The sequence below is a fragment of the Engraulis encrasicolus genome, chromosome 18 (assembly GCF_034702125.1).
Source record: "Engraulis encrasicolus isolate BLACKSEA-1 chromosome 18, IST_EnEncr_1.0, whole genome shotgun sequence".
NCBI lineage: Eukaryota > Metazoa > Chordata > Actinopteri > Clupeiformes > Engraulidae > Engraulis > Engraulis encrasicolus.
In genome coordinates this window covers 27,769,461-27,786,822 of record NC_085874.1, presented here as the reverse complement: position 1 = coordinate 27,786,822, position 17,362 = coordinate 27,769,461, and the positions used below count along the sequence as shown (strand labels likewise).

The window sequence follows — 17,362 nt, the reverse complement described above, 5'->3', positions numbered from 1 at the left end:
AGGGAGAGAGCTGGAATAATGTACCTGCAGGTCCCAAATGGCAGCTGAGTGGTAGAGGCCTGAAAAGACCTTGCCCACTCGCTGCAGGTCCCGAACGTCCCACACGTACATGCTGTGGTCGTTGTACACGCACGACAGCCAGCCGCTGGAGGGGTCATAGGTCACGGCCACCGAGTCGGGATACCTCGCATCACTCTCATGGGAGAACAGGTGGCTGATGGGACATGGTCACCAGAAGAGGAGAAGAGAGAGGAAGATAAGAAAAAAGAAGAGAAGAGAAGAGAAGAGACGAGAAGAGAAGAGAAGAGAAGAGAAGAGAAGAGAAGAGAAGAGAAGAGAAGAGAAGAGAAGAGAAGAGAAGGGAAGAGAAGAGAAGAGAAGAGAAGAGAAGCAAGAAAACATTAGTCATTTTGCTTCATCATGATCTATTAAAGAATTGAAGAATGAGTTAATCTATCAGCAAAGTTGCTTCGCCCGGTTTGCTTGTCTTCACCCTGCTTCGGTAGCCTCATAACAATGGATGGCAAATGAAGCTCTGGGGTGCGTTTCTCGAAAGTGTTGTTGATAGCCAGTTAGCAACTTGGGTAGTTGCCAATGGGAAAATGCATTGCAAACAACAAAGTAGCTAATGTAGTTAGCAACTATGGTTTTTCAAGAAATACACCCCTGCTTTGCAAATTCACGTGTCCAAAGTGTAAGGGGTGAGCAGAAACGTTGCCGGACTGGACTCACCTGGGCTGGGTGACGGCGGCCACGTCCGTTCCCAGGTGGTGAGGGCGGGGCAGCGTGCCCAGGAAGCGGAGGTCGGTGGGGCTGAAGGCGCGCACCGTGCCCTCGGCACACGCACAGAAGATCAGCTCAGCCGTCACGCACAGCGACCTGGCCATGGTGCTCTAAACGGAGCGAGACAATGTAATAAACATCCGTAAGTGACAAAGAAATAAATCACACCAACACACCCATAATAGTAGCCGGCTAAAGTGAATATTCTTAATGTGTTTTTTGTACGTTTATTTTCCTTGGACTCCCTGGCAGAAGAGACTCTTATTCTCAATGGGACAATCCTGGATAAATAAAGGATAAATGAAAAAAATTTAAATTAAAAAAGTAATACAGGAATATATCCCATTGATCAGCCCAAACGAGCGCAATCAGAGACGGCAACCTGGTCCCCTGGCCAATGCTACATGATGTTGTGTGCTTGGTGCCACCCGCAGGCTACCCAAAACATTGCAGGTGGACACAAACCTTTGGGGCTCAGGTAAAAACTCACACGAAACCCTTATAGAGATAACAGATGTAACATCCTATCAACCAGGCCTGGAATTTCGTCATTTTAGGGGCAAGGCCACTTGACAGGGCATCAGAGAGGGCATCAAGGCCACTGTGGCTTTATGGCAGATATTTTTTTCAAGGGCACAAGGCCAAAGCAGGATGGACCTCGCGAAATTCCTGCCCTGCATCAACCCTCAAACTTTGGCACACACACACACACACACACACACACACACACACACACACACACACACACACACACACACACACACACACACACACACACACACACACACACACACACACACACACACACACACACCGGCCAGGGGGCAGGGAAAGGTTACCATTTCAGAAATCTGTCTGCATTGCAAAAAGCAAAAACACGAAGTTGGAGAGCACAATTTAATTTCTTATGTAACCCTTGACAAAAGGTCTACCCCCAAAATGAACAGCACATAACTTGGAGTGCTCTAAAACCTCTTTCTCTCCTTTCTTCTTCAACTTTTACCCTTTATGTAATGGTTGTTTTGCTCACTTCTTTGCCAAAATTGCGAAAAAAGTCAAGAGCCCATGATTCGGCAGGTCAACCTGGCAGTAATGACGATTAGCGTAATCTGGATGAATTATCTGCACATAGTGCCCTTAATACAGCTCTTTAATCCCACATAAAGCCCTCGTACTCTCTTCATGAACAGGGCTCCATTAAGTAATTCTTGAATCTTGAATGAGGTGGCATCAGAGCCTGGAGTCCTTTACGCATTTCAACTAAACACTGGCCTCATTGAGCAACTGAAGTTGCAGTGGTTATACCCATCATCATGAAGCCTATTGCCCACTGGGAGCACAAGGTTAACTACATCGGCCTTCTCCAGCAGCAGGTCAGACCACTGCACAGATACTGTATGGGTTGTGTCCATCATTGTCGTATTCCTGCAGATACATCAGCCTCTGTCCATTCTTATGCATCTGGATGTGCATGTATTGTGTGGGTAGAAAATCTAAATCAGTGAACCTGAAATAAACCCCTTTGACTGGAGCAGTGAAGAAACCAGATACTATGCTGCTGTAAGCCTGTCCAACATTTGTGATGACTTGACTGAATACCAGGTTAACTTGGAGTGCACTAAAACCTCTTACTCTCCTCTTTCTTCCTCCTCTTCAACTCTCACCCTTTATGTAATACTTGTTTTAATCACTCGATTCGGCAGGTCAACCTGGCAGTAATGACGATTAGCGTAATCTGGATGAATTATCTGCACATAGTGCCCTTAATACATCTCTTTAATCCCACATAAAGCCCTCGTACTCTCTTCATGAACAGCTATGAAGTAATTCTTGAATCTTGAATGAAGTGGCATCAGAGCCTAAAGTCCTTTACCCATTACAACTAAACACTGGCTTTATTCAGTTGTGATGCTTACATAAGGAAATGAATAAAATCAGAGGCGAACAGTGTGTGCTAATCTACTAAGGGTAGAAACACACACACACACACACACGCGCGCGCGCACACACATACACACACACCAAAGGCAGACCATTACAGATACATGTTTTGTGCTCCCTAGTCAAAAGATAAAGAGAGGATAATAACATTGATGAATGTATGCACGTGCACACACACACACACACACACACACACACACACACACACACACACACACACACACACACACACACACACACACACACACACACACACACAAACACACACAGAAAGACCAATGCAGATACAGGTTTGATGCTTCCGCTTCAAAAGATAAAAGAGGAAATAGTTCCATTGATGCACATATGCGTGCACACACACACACACACACACACACACACACACACACACACACACACACACACACACACACACACACACACACACACACACACACACACACACACCCCACACCCCACACACACACAGCAAGTACAACAAGCAAACAGGAAAGGAAGTCTCTCAGCCCTCAGGTGAAGTGATAAGAGTGAGTCCATCCCTGGCCTCCATCCAGAGCCCTAGATAGACAGGAGTGAGTCTAGACAGGAGATTCTCCCAGGGCCACCTCACCTCAGCCTCACTGCTCCACTCTCAAGTCACCCTGCCTGTCTTGCAATACTGCCCCATGATGTCATGATGACTTCGCAATAATGACATCCCTGTCCGGGCGGACAGATTAGCCTCCTAAACTACGAGGCCAGGGTTTCCCCCAGCAACTATTAGATAAAAGGCGTCCACCTTGCCACCACACGTCCTATCTACACGCAAGTCCGCTGAAAACATACAGGATGACTTCTTATCTTGTTCTAGATTAAATAAGATAGTCTTTCCGATGATGGCAGTCACATGTCTCTGATAGGCTACGGCTAGACCCCAAACCACCTTGACAAATAGACGTTCTGCAGGAAGCACTGGATGTGGCCGCTAAACTAAAATATTGGCTGCAATGGCTGCTGAGTTGGTCTTGTGCTGCTCCGTGCATGACTACCCAACCTGAGACACAACTCCATCCACCAATCAAAATGCAAGATTTTTATTTCCCTCTTTTTGGGATCCCATCTTTTAGGAGTACAGGGCTGTGCGGCAGGGAAAACAGCAGACTGGCTACAGCTAATGAACAGTCATCGTGATATGATTGGTTATAGCCTTGGCCGAGGCAGTGTAGGGGCATTTGTACCATAAAGACAAACAAAACCATAATGGCTTGGTCCCACCATCAGCCCCTATCTGAATGGATACGTTTCATCGTATAGTCTGGCTTGCTTGGCATTTCTGTCAAAATGGACAAGGCCTGAATCGACAATAATAAACATAGAGTCTTGATTGTTATGAAGAACACACCACAAATGTGAGGTGGCAATGGCCTAATGGTTAGGGACTTGGTCTTTGGATCAAAGGGTCTGAATGAGTTTTTTTTTCGTGCTCTCACCAGACGGAAGAATGTGTGTGGACTCTGTACACCTCAATCCATGGCTGAAGTGCCCTTGAACAAAACTGATCCCCGCATTGCACTAGGGACCAGGGTAGACAATGTCCTGGAATAGTTGTAAGTCGCGTTGGAGAAAATAAGCGTCAGCTACTGCACATAAGTGTCATGTAATGTTTTTTTTTGTTTTCTTTAAACTGATACTTTCATCACCAAACTACTCAGAGGACACTGAAACCAGTTACAGGGTATTCCTGAAGCTACTGCTTTCATACTGATTGGCTAATATGCTAACCTTCAACAGAGCATCAGTAATCATCCCGTATCAATGCAATCAATTAAAACAATGGCAATCATTATCATGGTCCATAATGGCAGATAGCTGGATGTTATCACACGGGCAATGATGGTGATGATGTTGTCATTATAATTTACACCCTCAGTAAAGACGGGATTTACCCGATCACCTGTGGTGCATGACGAGGTCATGTGATATATAAAAGTCCACCACAGACATAATACATAGAGTGTTGTTCTCTGGGTATTGCTGGGCCAAATCTTTCATCAAGGCCAAGTCAAAGTCAGCAAGCAAGCATTAACACTATACAGCTCTTAAGACATGACCCCTTGTTATAAACTGCTACCAAAATGACCATGACCAAGTTGCATCTTGGTATTACTAAAGGCTCTGTTTAATGTTGTAGATGTGTAGTGCAACCAGTACAACTACTCATCATTAACACTATGAGGCTAGGAATTATTCTGTTATAATCATAGTCTGCTCTTGCTGTACTCTACCCCTGTGCTAATATCATTACGACACTTAGTTGGTCTGTAACTGTCGAATTGAGAAACATTTACTTTTCGACCATGCGCAAATCTCGCTTTTCATATACATAGTTTTTTTGTTTACAACATTCGTGTTGTGAGGAGGGGTAAGTTGCTTGGCAGCCAACCATGTGAGCTCCTTTTTTGACCGACAGCAGTTTCCAAGAATCAGAGGTTGAACAGTGCGCAGCCAGAGTCGCTCAGCCAGGGATTGTTTACAAACGTAAACCCATGTATACATATGCTATATAGTATTACACACGACAGTCATCAGCAATAACTCACCTTCAGGTCCACCCACTTCTCCAGCATCCTCTTCTCGTTGAACTCACACAGCAGGCCGGAGGAAGTGATGCAGAAGGTACTTCCTGACTTGTTGCCCCGCCCACACGCCACGTCACAAAAGAAGTTGTTCTGCAGCTCCCCGAGAAGTCCTGAGCGACCCAGTAAGGGCACGGGACTGTCCAACTGCAACATGAATGGTTTGGACCCACCTCAGTGTAACATACGTAGCACAGGTACCCACAGGTCTTTACATGCAATTTGTAGCCCTTACAAAGGCAAAATGCAGTAACTACACATTTTTTCAAAGTTTAGACTGAAAATGGTCTTCGTAACACCTCTTTTATGTTTTGACAAAGCCTTATTGTCCAAATGTGTCCCGTTTTGGAGATATTGCCATGTCAAATATCCCACCCAATACCAATACAGTTTCTGTGTTGGCATAGTTACTGCACTTTGCCTTTGTATGGCAGTATGCCAAGCCGTCAGTCCAAAGACCTGCCTCTGGGTGTGTGTGTGTCCTTTGTAGACTCCAAAATGTATAGGTAGCTGCATTATCTACACACTTGAGTCCTTTTCAGATTAAAGGGACACTGTGTGAGATTTTTAGTTGTTCATTTCCAGAATTCATGCTGCCCATTCACTAATGTTACCTTTTTCATGAATACTTACCACCAGCATCAAATTCAAAGTATTCATTATGACTGGAAAAATTGCACTTTTCATACATGAAAAGGGGGATCTTCTCCATGGTCCGCCATTTTGAATTTCCAAAAATAGCCATTTTTAGCTGCAAAAATGACTGTTCTTGGACCATACTAGAAAATAATTGTTTAATACTTAGTAAACTTTCATGTAAAGATCAAATTTGGCAATAGGCAGCCCAATTTCAGTAAGCAGCATAGTTGCAGTACCTTTTTTGACCATTTCCTGCACAGTGTCCCTTTAACATCCTTTCAGATGTCTTTTTTTGTTTACAAAAATCTCTGACACAGTAATGAGTACAGTGTAACCTAACCAGTATATATCCCTTATAGACTGCAAGAGATAATACTGCTTGTTCAACAGCAACAGACAATATCTCCAAAAGGCAGTCTGTCATCAGTCAAGTGGCTTTAGTGGGCAACGGGAATTGTGCCTTGACACTGGACATGTTTCAACGTAACTATTACTGAGTGGTAGGGTGGCCAGACGTCCGTCTTTAGGACGGGCCATCCGTCTTTTCAGTGCCTTGTTCGGCGTCCGGCACAGCATTAAGCCGTACACCTGGTTGATTAAAATGCATTGAAATGCATGAAATTGCGTCTAAGAAACGCAAATTTTCTTGGGGGAGGATCCCAAAACTCCCGTCCAAAAACATGTCCGCCTTTTTACTGTTGCACCCTAGTGAGTGAGCACTGTTATGTAAGTGCAGTACAAACCTTAGTGGAGCCAGAGTGATCCAGGTACCAGAAGCGCACATGTCTGTTCCCTGCCGTCACAAAGTAGGAGCTGTCTTCGGAGAAGGACACGGAGGTCACCTTGCTGGACACCTTGTTGGCGGCCACCACTACGTTTTTCTGTCAGGAGGAAAAAAGAGCAATTTAAACTCATAGCCTATTACTGCAGATGGGGTCACTAGTGGACCTATTCACTATTTCCTGAAAATAATCAACTACATCATAGCAACGTTGCTATTACAGTACCGAGAGCCTAACATATTAAGACGTAGCCATTACAATTTTGGTGACAGTAAGGTTATAACAGGCTCTGCGCTAAGGGGATAAGACATGGCCCCTGTTATAAATTAGGTGTTACCTGAATGGCAATAACAATGTCATTAAAGGAGCACTCCACCCAATTTCAATGTGCTGTTGTATTGCTCACGCTACCCTCGACTTGTCAGTAGCTAGTGACGCCGTAGTTTTTGGCTCAGCCCTTTCTGAGATATGAGCTATTCTAATGGGGGCAACTTTTGTATAATTTTAAAAAAAAAGTGAACATAGGCCTACTCCAAATATTTTCCCAAAAGATATCGCTGTTTGCTGGCCGTCTGCTGCTGTTGCACAACCTTTTGGATGTTTTTGGGAATAAATAAAAATGTTTTTTTGAAATGTAAACAAAAGTTGCCCCCATTAGAATAGCTCATATCTCGGAAAGGGCTGAGCCAAAAACAGCGGCGTCACCAGCTACTGACAAGTCAAGGGTAGCGTGAGCAATACAACAGCACATTGAAATTGGCAGGAGTTTCCCTTTAAGCAACTTGTGATGTATTACCAACGACTCAGTGTAATGTCATAGAAGTGTAGTACTATGTATGATAGTCTTCTCAATGTCTATTACAGCGTTCCACTGGGGGAACGGTATGCATAATGTGATTTGATTAAAATAATGCAGAAGTGGAGATACCTGGGGACATGTGTGTTTGTGTATGCATTTGTGTATTTACTGTATGTGTATGTGTATGTGTGTACCAACCTTCAAGCCCCAGACGTGGTGTGCATGTACGTGTGTGTGTGTGTGTGCTTGTGTATGTATGTGTACTGTATGTGTGCACCAACCTTCTAGGCCCAGACGTTATGTGCATGTTTGTGTGTGTGTGTTTGTGTGTGTGTTTGTGTATGTACAGTATGTGTATGTGTGTAGTACTACCAACCTTCCAGGCCCAGACGTTGACGCTCATGTCGTGCTGGTAGCCCACGCTGACGATGTACTTGGTGTTGGGGGAGAAGGCCACGCAGGAGACGCCGTACTTGTGGCCCTGCAGCTCCGCCACCTGGGAGCCCTCCGCCACGTCCCACACACGCACCGCAGGCAGGTGGCCGCACTGGAGGAAGAGGAGGGAGAGAGGAGTTACAATAAGGGGGATAAGGGGAAAAGAAAGAAAGAAAGAAAGAAATGAGGGAAAGAAAGAAAGAAAGAAAGAAAGAAAGAAAGAAAGAAAGAAAGAAAGAAAGAAAGAAAGAAAGAACAAAAGAAAGAAAGAAAAGAGAGAGAAAAAAGAGGAACACAGAACTGTGGAAAAACATAAGATGGAGAGATGCAAAAATTCTATGATATATGTGTACTGTATAAGAAATGAAATGCAACAGCAAAAACAGCCAACAACAACCACAAAAACATCAACAACAACAACATCATGACAAAATGAAGTGATTCGCATGACCAAGTTGCACGTGAAGAAAGATTCTATTGTACAGCACATTAAAGGGATGTGGTCAGTCATGCTGTACCGACAGTTAACAAGAGAGGAAACTAAAGTACAGAGCGCATGGCCGGCAGGACAGAGCATTCCGGAACCTCTCTGACACCCACAGAATTCCACCACTGCCCTCCGGGGGGGTCAAAGGGCAAGCTAGTCTATGAGTGCTGTACTGTAATCTGGAAGTGTGGTACACCGCATAAAGGTCAAAGATTATTGACGGGTGGGGGTGGGGGGTGGGTGGAGGACTGAGGACACAGCAATCCATTCAAGCCAGCAAACAAAAGGCACGGAAATGTCCTGAGCCTGACACCCTCTCCAAATGAGCTTTACTGCCTCATGTAATGGGATTAGTCTTCTCAGTGACTCTGTGTGTGTGTGTGTGTGTGTGTGTGTGTGTGTGTGTGTGTGTGTGTGTGTGTGTGTGTGTGTGTGTGTGTGTGTGTGTGTGTGTGTGTGTGTGTGCATGTGTGTGTGCACGCGCGTTTGTGTGCGCGCCGAGTGTGTGTGTGGGTCTGTGTGTGTACTGTATGAGCATATGTTTGTCGTGTGCGTTTGCTTGTGTGTGTGTGCGTTTGTGCATGTGTGTGTATGTGTGTGCGTGAGTGTGTGTGTTCTGGCTGACCTACAAGCCTAAGTGGGACCTGACACAGCACAGCATCTAAACATACATGACCTGCGTTGGGAGTTGTGACGACAACTGTAAATGTGGGTTATATTGTACATGGCTTCTCAATGTACGGTATGGCACTGTTTAGAGCAGGGCTTTGAACCGTTATTTTTTTCCAAAAGGTTCGTTCCGAACAGAAACGGAATTATAACGTTTCCGGTTATGAGTTCCACCAACAAATTGACGTTCCCGAACCGGTTAGAACAAAAAAATACTGTTCCCGGAACGGTTAATTTCGTTCCTGTCAGGAAGAAAATTCTCGGTGCGCTTTAAACGCAATTCTCTGCAATGTATAACAGTGATGCAATGGAAACTCGCCCCTTTCGTATGATAGTGGTTTCTTTTACTTAAGATGTGTAGTGGAGACATTGTAATCCCTCTCTCCATTCAGTCAGCGAATGTCTGATGTCACACAGGACGTGAAACTCAGCCGTCATGGTAACGTGCACAGGAAAATCATTACTTTTTTTGTTTTGTTTGAGGAACGGTATTAACCGGTATTAACCGGTTACCATTATTTTTAAATAAGTGTTCCTGTTCCAGAACATAAAAAATGATAACGTTTCCGGTTTCGTTTCTGTTCCTTGTAAAATACAAAAAGTTCCCGGTTTTCGTTTTCGTTCCTTGAACCGGTTCAAAGCCCTGGTTTAGAGCAGTGGTTCTCAACTGGAACAGTCTTGGGACCCACCATTTTCCAATCTCATTCAGTCGCGACCCAATTTTTTTTAGCGATACTTGAATGACTGGTTGCACGCTACTATCGCGCATAAACATTCTCATTTTATCTATGACGACAGATGACACAAGTTCAATCGCCTATCAAAATAAAAGTTGTAAATTGTTGCAGGAAGAGTTGGATGTTTTTTTGTTTTTTTAGCGAATCAATGAATTATGATTTTTTTTTAACACCATGGCTCTGCGACCCACCCATGACCCCTCCGCGACCCACTTTTGGGTCGCGACCCACCAGTTGAGAAACACTGGTTTAGAGTACACTTAATACAATATGCAGGCCAAGGTGCTGCACCACTTTTTGGCAGAAAGGAACACATATGGTAGAGTGGCATTGGCATGCAGAAAGACAAAAAAAGACACACTATAGTCTACCAAACAAGAACACAGTAACTGCATATCTGGTCAAATTTGGGTTTAAAACGGAAATGGGCTTCACAAAACCTCCTTTGTCTTGTGTCAAAAGTGTTGGTCCAACTTTGCACCAGCCGAATGCAGTAACTACAAAATGGATGTTACTGCGTTTTTTTACTGTAGTTTTAAGAGCTTACACCTTACAAGCTAAAAACGCTTTAAGTCACGTGTAGTAACTGAACTTATCATTGAAGCAGTTCAGGAACAGACTGATGTTCACTATCTTATCAAGGCACATAAAGAAATCTGGAATTACATCTGTGGCACCACAACGCTCTTCCTCCAAAAGCTTGCGCATGTTGAATGCAGGGAAGCCAACAGGGGGGGGGGTTACAAACAGGTCAGTTGTCCCAGGCATAGGAAGAGAGGCGCACCACGAAATGGGTTCTCATGACACTGCACATACTAGATGAGGGACCCTTTCAGGTGATTTTGCCCGGGCCCCCACCAAAAGCTGCCAGTGGCCCTGGTACCATGCAGAGGGACAGGTCTGAGCCACGGTTCTGAACTCCGTCTGAATCTCTGCAGTGGAGCGGGTGTTAAGAGAGGGATTATCTTAATGGACTTGGTAACGTACGGTGCGGTACAGCATGGCACAGAAGCTTCGCCAGACCAGACCCAGCCACTAACTATACCAATCCAGACAGCTGAGACAGGGCTGTTGATGCCACTACCATTCCCACCTCCTCCCACCTCTGTCTCTTCCCCTCTCTATCTATCTATCTATCTATCTATCTATCTATCTATCTATCTATCTATCTATCTATCTATCTATCTATCTATCTATCTATCTATCTATCTATCTATCTATCTATCTATCTATTCATGAGGTGATAATAATAATAATAATAATAATAATAATAATAATAATAATAATAATAATAATAATAATACATGTTTTATATAGCGCTTTTCATGATACTCAAAGTCGCTTTACAGATGAGAGATATGTGTATTCGTGTGCATGTGCGTGTGCCTATGTGCGTGTGCGTGTGTGTGTGTGTGTGTGTGTGTGTGTGTGTGTGTGTGTGTGTGTGTGTGTGTGTGTGTGTGTGTGTGTGTGCGTATTTAGGATTGTTCTTATTGTATTAAGAGGCCTAACAACAGAATTAAGATCACCTCAGAACAATAGAGTGACACGGCTGAGAATGTGAGAAAAAGCTGATTTCGTTTGTGCTCCTTGTGTTAAGCGCTGCCCCAAATACAAAGCCAGATTACAAACAACAGTAGGGGTGCACTGCACAGTCACACATCAAGTAAAAAGAACAAAACAACAAAAGCATTTACCTCGCCTGTGACCAGGTACTTGCCATCTGAGGAGAAAGCTAGTGTAGTGATGGCCTTCCTACAGAGGGGAAAAGATTGAGGAATATTTTGCTTAATAGAAGAAGAAGAAGAAGAAGAAGAAGAAGAAGAAGAAGAAGAAGAAGAAGAAGAAGAAGAAGAAGAATAAGAAGAAGAAGAACAACAACAACAACAATAACAACGACAACAACAACAAAGAAAGAATCAAAGAATGAACTAAAGAAAGAAAGAAAGAAAGAAAGAAAGAAAGAAAGAAAGAAAGAAAGAAAGAAAGAAAGAAAGAAAGAAAGAAGAAAAAAATCAGATGCAAGTGTCTTACCTGGAGGTATTGATGATGTGCTGCTGTTTGTTCTTTTTAGGGTTGAGCAGCACTATCACACACCTAAAGAACAAACACAAATATACATGAAATCACAATGGTCTGGACTCACCGTAGTACAACCACACACTAAAGCCGTCAATGCAATGGAAATCAATCGATTTAGTATGTTGTAACACATGGACAAAAGACCGCAGAGTGAACTATTCATGCAATGTACACACACACACACGCACGCACGCACGCACGCACGCACGCACGCACACACACACACACACACACACACACACACACACACACACACACACACACACACACACACACACACACAGCCCAACCTTAATATCTTTGTGGGGCACTTGTGGGGCCCTTCCTATCTTTGTGGGGCCCTTCCATTCATATTAACCCTAACTAGCTAAAGAATGCTAATCTGTGCCCAAACCAACACAATCTCTAACCCTAACCTGCCAGTGAGGACATGTTCGTACACTTTTAATTTTACCATTAACAACAAAACTACCCCAGCAAAAGGGGTCAAAACATGTGGGGGCTAGGATTTGGGCCCCACATGGAGCGAGGGCCCCAGCATGTGGGTGTGCTCCAAAAGCAGTGGCTTCACGAGGGTAGATTGGTGTAGCACACACACACACACACACACACACACACACACACACACACACACATCAAAGATACATAGCCTAAGCATAGGTGTCCCTGTCCGTGGTGCTGAAGAACACTGTCAGTAGCCTCTTTGCACAGATGGACCCACCGCTGAGCCCGTTCACTTATTGGTGAAAACACTCAACTATATCATAACAACATTACTATGACATTACAGAGAGCCTGAAATACAGATTGATACTTGGTCATTACAATTTTGGTGACAATAATAATATAATATAGGACCTGCAAAAAGGGGTTAAAGATGTGCTAGGCTGTTGTCAAGGTGTTACTACACTATGATTTAAAAAAAATATTCCCCTGGCACTCTTTGGATACTTTTCATCCCAGAGTGAAGGTTATCTTTCCTAGAGCCTTCTAAACAAATTTGCTCACACTGAGAAACACAATCAGACAGACAGACAGACAGACAGATAAACAAACAGACAGACAGACTGACACACACACACACAATCAAACACGCACACGCATGCAACCGCACAGGGCAGCCGACAAGGGGGGGCAAAAGGGTCAGTTGTCCCGGCCCCTTACAAAGGACGTTGTCCCGGGCCCGGTAAAAGCGGTCAGCGGCCCTGCACACGCACGCGCACACGCACGCGCACACACACACACACACACACACACACACACACACACACACACACACACACACACACACACACACGTCCACTCACCCTGCGGGGTATGCCACCAGGCCAGAGCTGGGGTCACAGGCCAGGCCACTGTTTCCAGAAGTCGTGACTCCCAGCACTTTCTCAAGGGTCACCTGTGGATTACACGAAAGGACTGAATGACGCAGGTCCACAAACACCACAACAGTGCATTGACATATCCAGTCCATATTTCAGTGGTTTATTTCCTGAATTGATGCTGCCCATTCACAAATGTTATATTTTTCATGAAGATTATTAACTGACGCAATCCATTTTTGAGGTGGTTATTGTGGCATGGGAAGTTCCAATTTTCATACATGAATATTCTGACACTCTCGGATGTAATCTACCATTTTGAATGACCGGTCAAAGACCTCTTTGGCGGTAAAACCTCCTCTGGTTAGTGAATAGTAAATGGGCAGCATAACGTTTGGAAATAAACTACTCAAGTGGCATACTGGGCCTTTAACACCATCCACCTCTGATCACAGATCAATCATGCCTCTGCTTAGGTACCTCAAGGTAGTACTGTCTTATAAAGGAGCGTTTCACTAGCAATACTTTGGAATCATGTGATTAAAATGAACAAGATTACCTACAAGAATGGACATTTGGCAAAAATGTGGTTGTTTGGGTTGTTTTCAAAAACGGAACTTAAGGTTCTGAGTAAAGTCCATGTTCTCAATTCATGCTACAGTGAATGCGAGCCAGAGGTGGAACGTAACTAAGTATTTGTACTTCGTTACTGTACTTAAGTATTTTTTTCTGGAATTTGTACTTACTTGAGTAAAAATAAAAATGCAGACTTTTACTTTTACTCAATACATTTTTTTGACAATTACTTGTACTTTCTACTCCTTACATTTCTAGAAGAGGACTTAGTTACTAGTTACATTTATCCTAGGTTTTCCTGTTGTGTTTCGTGGATATTTGAGTAGCCTCAGCTGCAGGCAGGGAGGCGGGACCAAGCCCCTCTTTCAAACTGACACCCAGACAGAAAAGATACTTTAAAAAACATTAACAGGACTCCATAGTCATGTTCAAATAGAACCGAAAACCGTTGCAGAAACTTTTTCCTATTGGATCAAGTAGGCAGACATACTTGTACTTTTGTACTCAGAAAGTACATTTAAAAGTTAGCACTTATGACTTTTACTTAAGTACATTTTTGGTGTACAACTTTTACTTTCAATTGAGTATTTTTTTCCGCAGGGTACTTCTACTTTTACTGAAGTACACAACCTCTGTACTTCTTCCACCTCTGATGCGAGCACAACGCCAAGTAGGCCTACTCTTGCCATACTTTTATGTGACCACGGCGTCAACCAGTAATTCAATCAATCAAAAAGGAGTGCCCTGATCTGGCAATAGCTTTAGGTAGTAGGTACCAATAGATTTACGCACGAGGCACTTGATTAGCCTAGAACTACTGGTTGAATAGGGCGTTCAAATAGATGGATAAACGGAGGCATCCTGCCCAGTATCGGGGAAAGGGCAGCATTTGATTCATTTTCTTCACACAGCAGAGCAAAATAAATCTTGACACCAATGGATTGGTTCAGCGTTGAGCGAATAATAATGACTCGTATTTTCTAAAGGGCACTTTGCAAACCTCACATGATGAGGAACATCCCAATGCAGTTCTTCCAATAAAGCCTACGGTTCAACGCACACATGATTGTTCCTGGTGTTGCATTTAGTTAAACAGTTACACATTGCATACTATTTAAAGAGTAAAAAGATGTATGTTCCAAGCCAGGTCCCTCAAAGAAAAAGCATAAACCAAAAACTTTTTGCTGGGTGCTCTTTGGTCCAACTTATGGTGAAAAAAAGACTATAGGCTACACTAGCCTATAACCTAAAGATGGAATTTTGAAAGAAAAGACAAGCCTACCTTGCTGAGAAGGTTTTCCTTCGTACGACTTCTTTTCAGTCTCATGGAAGGTGTACGGAGGAAATTTGTGATACGATTTTTCAGTGTTGTTCCATCCCCTGCCATCGTGAAAAAACCTAGAAATTATCCACACAGAAATAAAGGTTATCGGCTGTAGAAATCCGACCTGTCGCTCTCAATTAGAAACTGTTGGTGCATTCTTCATGACAGATCCGCGAAGACTTGGTGACAGGACCGCACAACGTTTGCTGTGTGTAACTTCGAATAGAGCTAGAACTGTTGTGCTGAAAGACCTTCTTTTGGTTAGTCGTTGATCTCCCAGTCAATGATTACGTCGGCGGACAACTTTAATCACTACTGCATTGGCTGAAGCCTGATTGGTTGGTTTTCCCTATTGCGCTCTCGAGCGCCATTGAGTAATGTAGTCTGCTGTTAAATGTCCGTCACTGATACTAAATCCTGTAGCGCCACACCACAAGGCAGGTGAATGAACAAGGCGACTAATCTGACCAAGGGGGGTCATTTATGATCCAAAGGATTGTAGGTCTATACAGGAATACCACAATTCATAGGCCACATTGTTTTTGGGAGTCATTCAAATGTATTTACCTCTTGGACATAGGCCTACTTGACTTGTCCCTCATTTAACAACTTTTTTTGCTAAAAGGTTGTCAAACTTAGCCTACGCATATTTCTAAATAGAGAATTTGGAAATGTACATAGACAAAACCATGTCTCAAAAATTTGAGCGTAGGCATAGGCCTACTCAACATTTCTCTGAAGCTGGACATTGTAGCTGTGTGTCTCCCATAGGGCTATGTTTTAGAGTGTAAAATTTAGACCAAAGCGATTATTGAATTGATGCCTGAGCCTTTGTGCAACCATGTAATAAAGGAATGTAAAATAAGCAGCATTGATTTCTACACTGTAAACTTATTTACACTCTTTTTGATCATCAGGATGACTTCGAATTTACTTTCTTATCGTGTGTCTATCATCACTGTGCAATTAGATTAACAATATCGAGCAATAATAGAAGAAATGTTTTGATTCCATTAAATGTGCTTGATTGGCTATCGCAAGGGGTGCCCTGACTAGACATTATATTTTAATAGGCTAGGATATGTATAGGCCTACTAAAAATATTTTAGGTCTGCTGACCATGGCATGCCCCAAGAGAAAAAAGTTGGAAAATTACAAAAGAGATGGAAATTATAATGTCGAGCATCTCATAGATCCTCTCGGGGTCATAAAAGATGTTTTGCGCACAAAAATATGTGCACGGGCTCATGCATGATCCTACTCGGCCGCTTTAGCGTTGAATAAACCTGCAAGCATTAATACTTCATCAGCCCAAAATGTTCATAACTAAAACAAAATAATGGTGATAATAAAAAATAGTCCGTTTTTAGGGGCTTGTATGCCTTTATTTGATAGGATAGTATGAGATGGAGACAGGCAGCGCCCCCATTATCATTTTTTTTTCTAGTGATGAAATATGTAAATGTTCTCAAAATTCTCATAATAAAATCGCAAACACATGCCCAAACATCCACACCTCTCCCTGAGACTAAAACATCACATGGAGGAGTTGAAGACAACAGTGAATTATGGAATCCTCACTATCATGACCTCCATTTGACCTTCAAAGACCCAAATCACCCAGACAGCCATGGCCCTATCTCTCCCTGTGTGTGTGTGTGTGTGCGCGTGTGTGCATGTATGTCTCTCTCCCTCTCCCTCTCTCTCTCTCTCTCTCTCTGTGACTGCTGTTTTTGTTATCTCCATTTTTGTTCTTTATCTATGCTGATGTAGCACTAACATTATCTGTTCTCAGTTTAATGAGCAGACTAAGTGGAGTCCACCTCTCCGAGAGAGAGAGAGAGAGAGAGAGAGAGAGAGAGAGAGAGAGAGAGAGAGATAACGTAATTAAATTTAGGGCTCTACATCTGCACATCAGTAGTACTGTATGTCAATAGTTTATTCTCCAATCTTTCAAAAATATGTGGTTTATTAAATTGTTGATTTCAAGCCTGTGTTTAAACTATAGGCTAGTGTGTGCATTATGTATAATGTATAGTGTATAATGTCCATTAAGATTATATTAGATCCGACTTTAAATTAAATATGTGAATACATGCATTGGCAATGGCCAGTCATTCTCCATGAAGGATTGCAGATAAATTATTAGATACAATGCACCATGAACTAAC

General features: G+C 43.1%; 1 protein-coding gene across 1 annotated transcript in view; it reads right to left on the bottom strand.

Moving 5' to 3' along the window:
* LOC134469232 (mitogen-activated protein kinase-binding protein 1-like) overlaps positions 1 to 15,473 on the bottom strand; it is a 36,009-nt gene extending 20,536 nt beyond the window's left edge. Inside the window, exons 1-9 of the mRNA XM_063223375.1 lie at positions 15,150 to 15,473; positions 13,277 to 13,368; positions 11,922 to 11,984; positions 11,585 to 11,642; positions 7,936 to 8,106; positions 6,722 to 6,859; positions 5,304 to 5,486; positions 733 to 893; positions 25 to 214 (exon numbers count right to left, since the gene is read on the bottom strand). Coding sequence (XP_063079445.1) covers positions 25 to 214; positions 733 to 893; positions 5,304 to 5,486; positions 6,722 to 6,859; positions 7,936 to 8,106; positions 11,585 to 11,642; positions 11,922 to 11,984; positions 13,277 to 13,368; positions 15,150 to 15,254 — 1,161 coding nt within the window. The 5' untranslated portion in view covers positions 15,255 to 15,473. The remainder of the gene's footprint in view (positions 1 to 24; positions 215 to 732; positions 894 to 5,303; positions 5,487 to 6,721; positions 6,860 to 7,935; positions 8,107 to 11,584; positions 11,643 to 11,921; positions 11,985 to 13,276; positions 13,369 to 15,149) is intronic.
* Between the last annotated feature and the right edge of the window lie 1,889 nt (positions 15,474 to 17,362).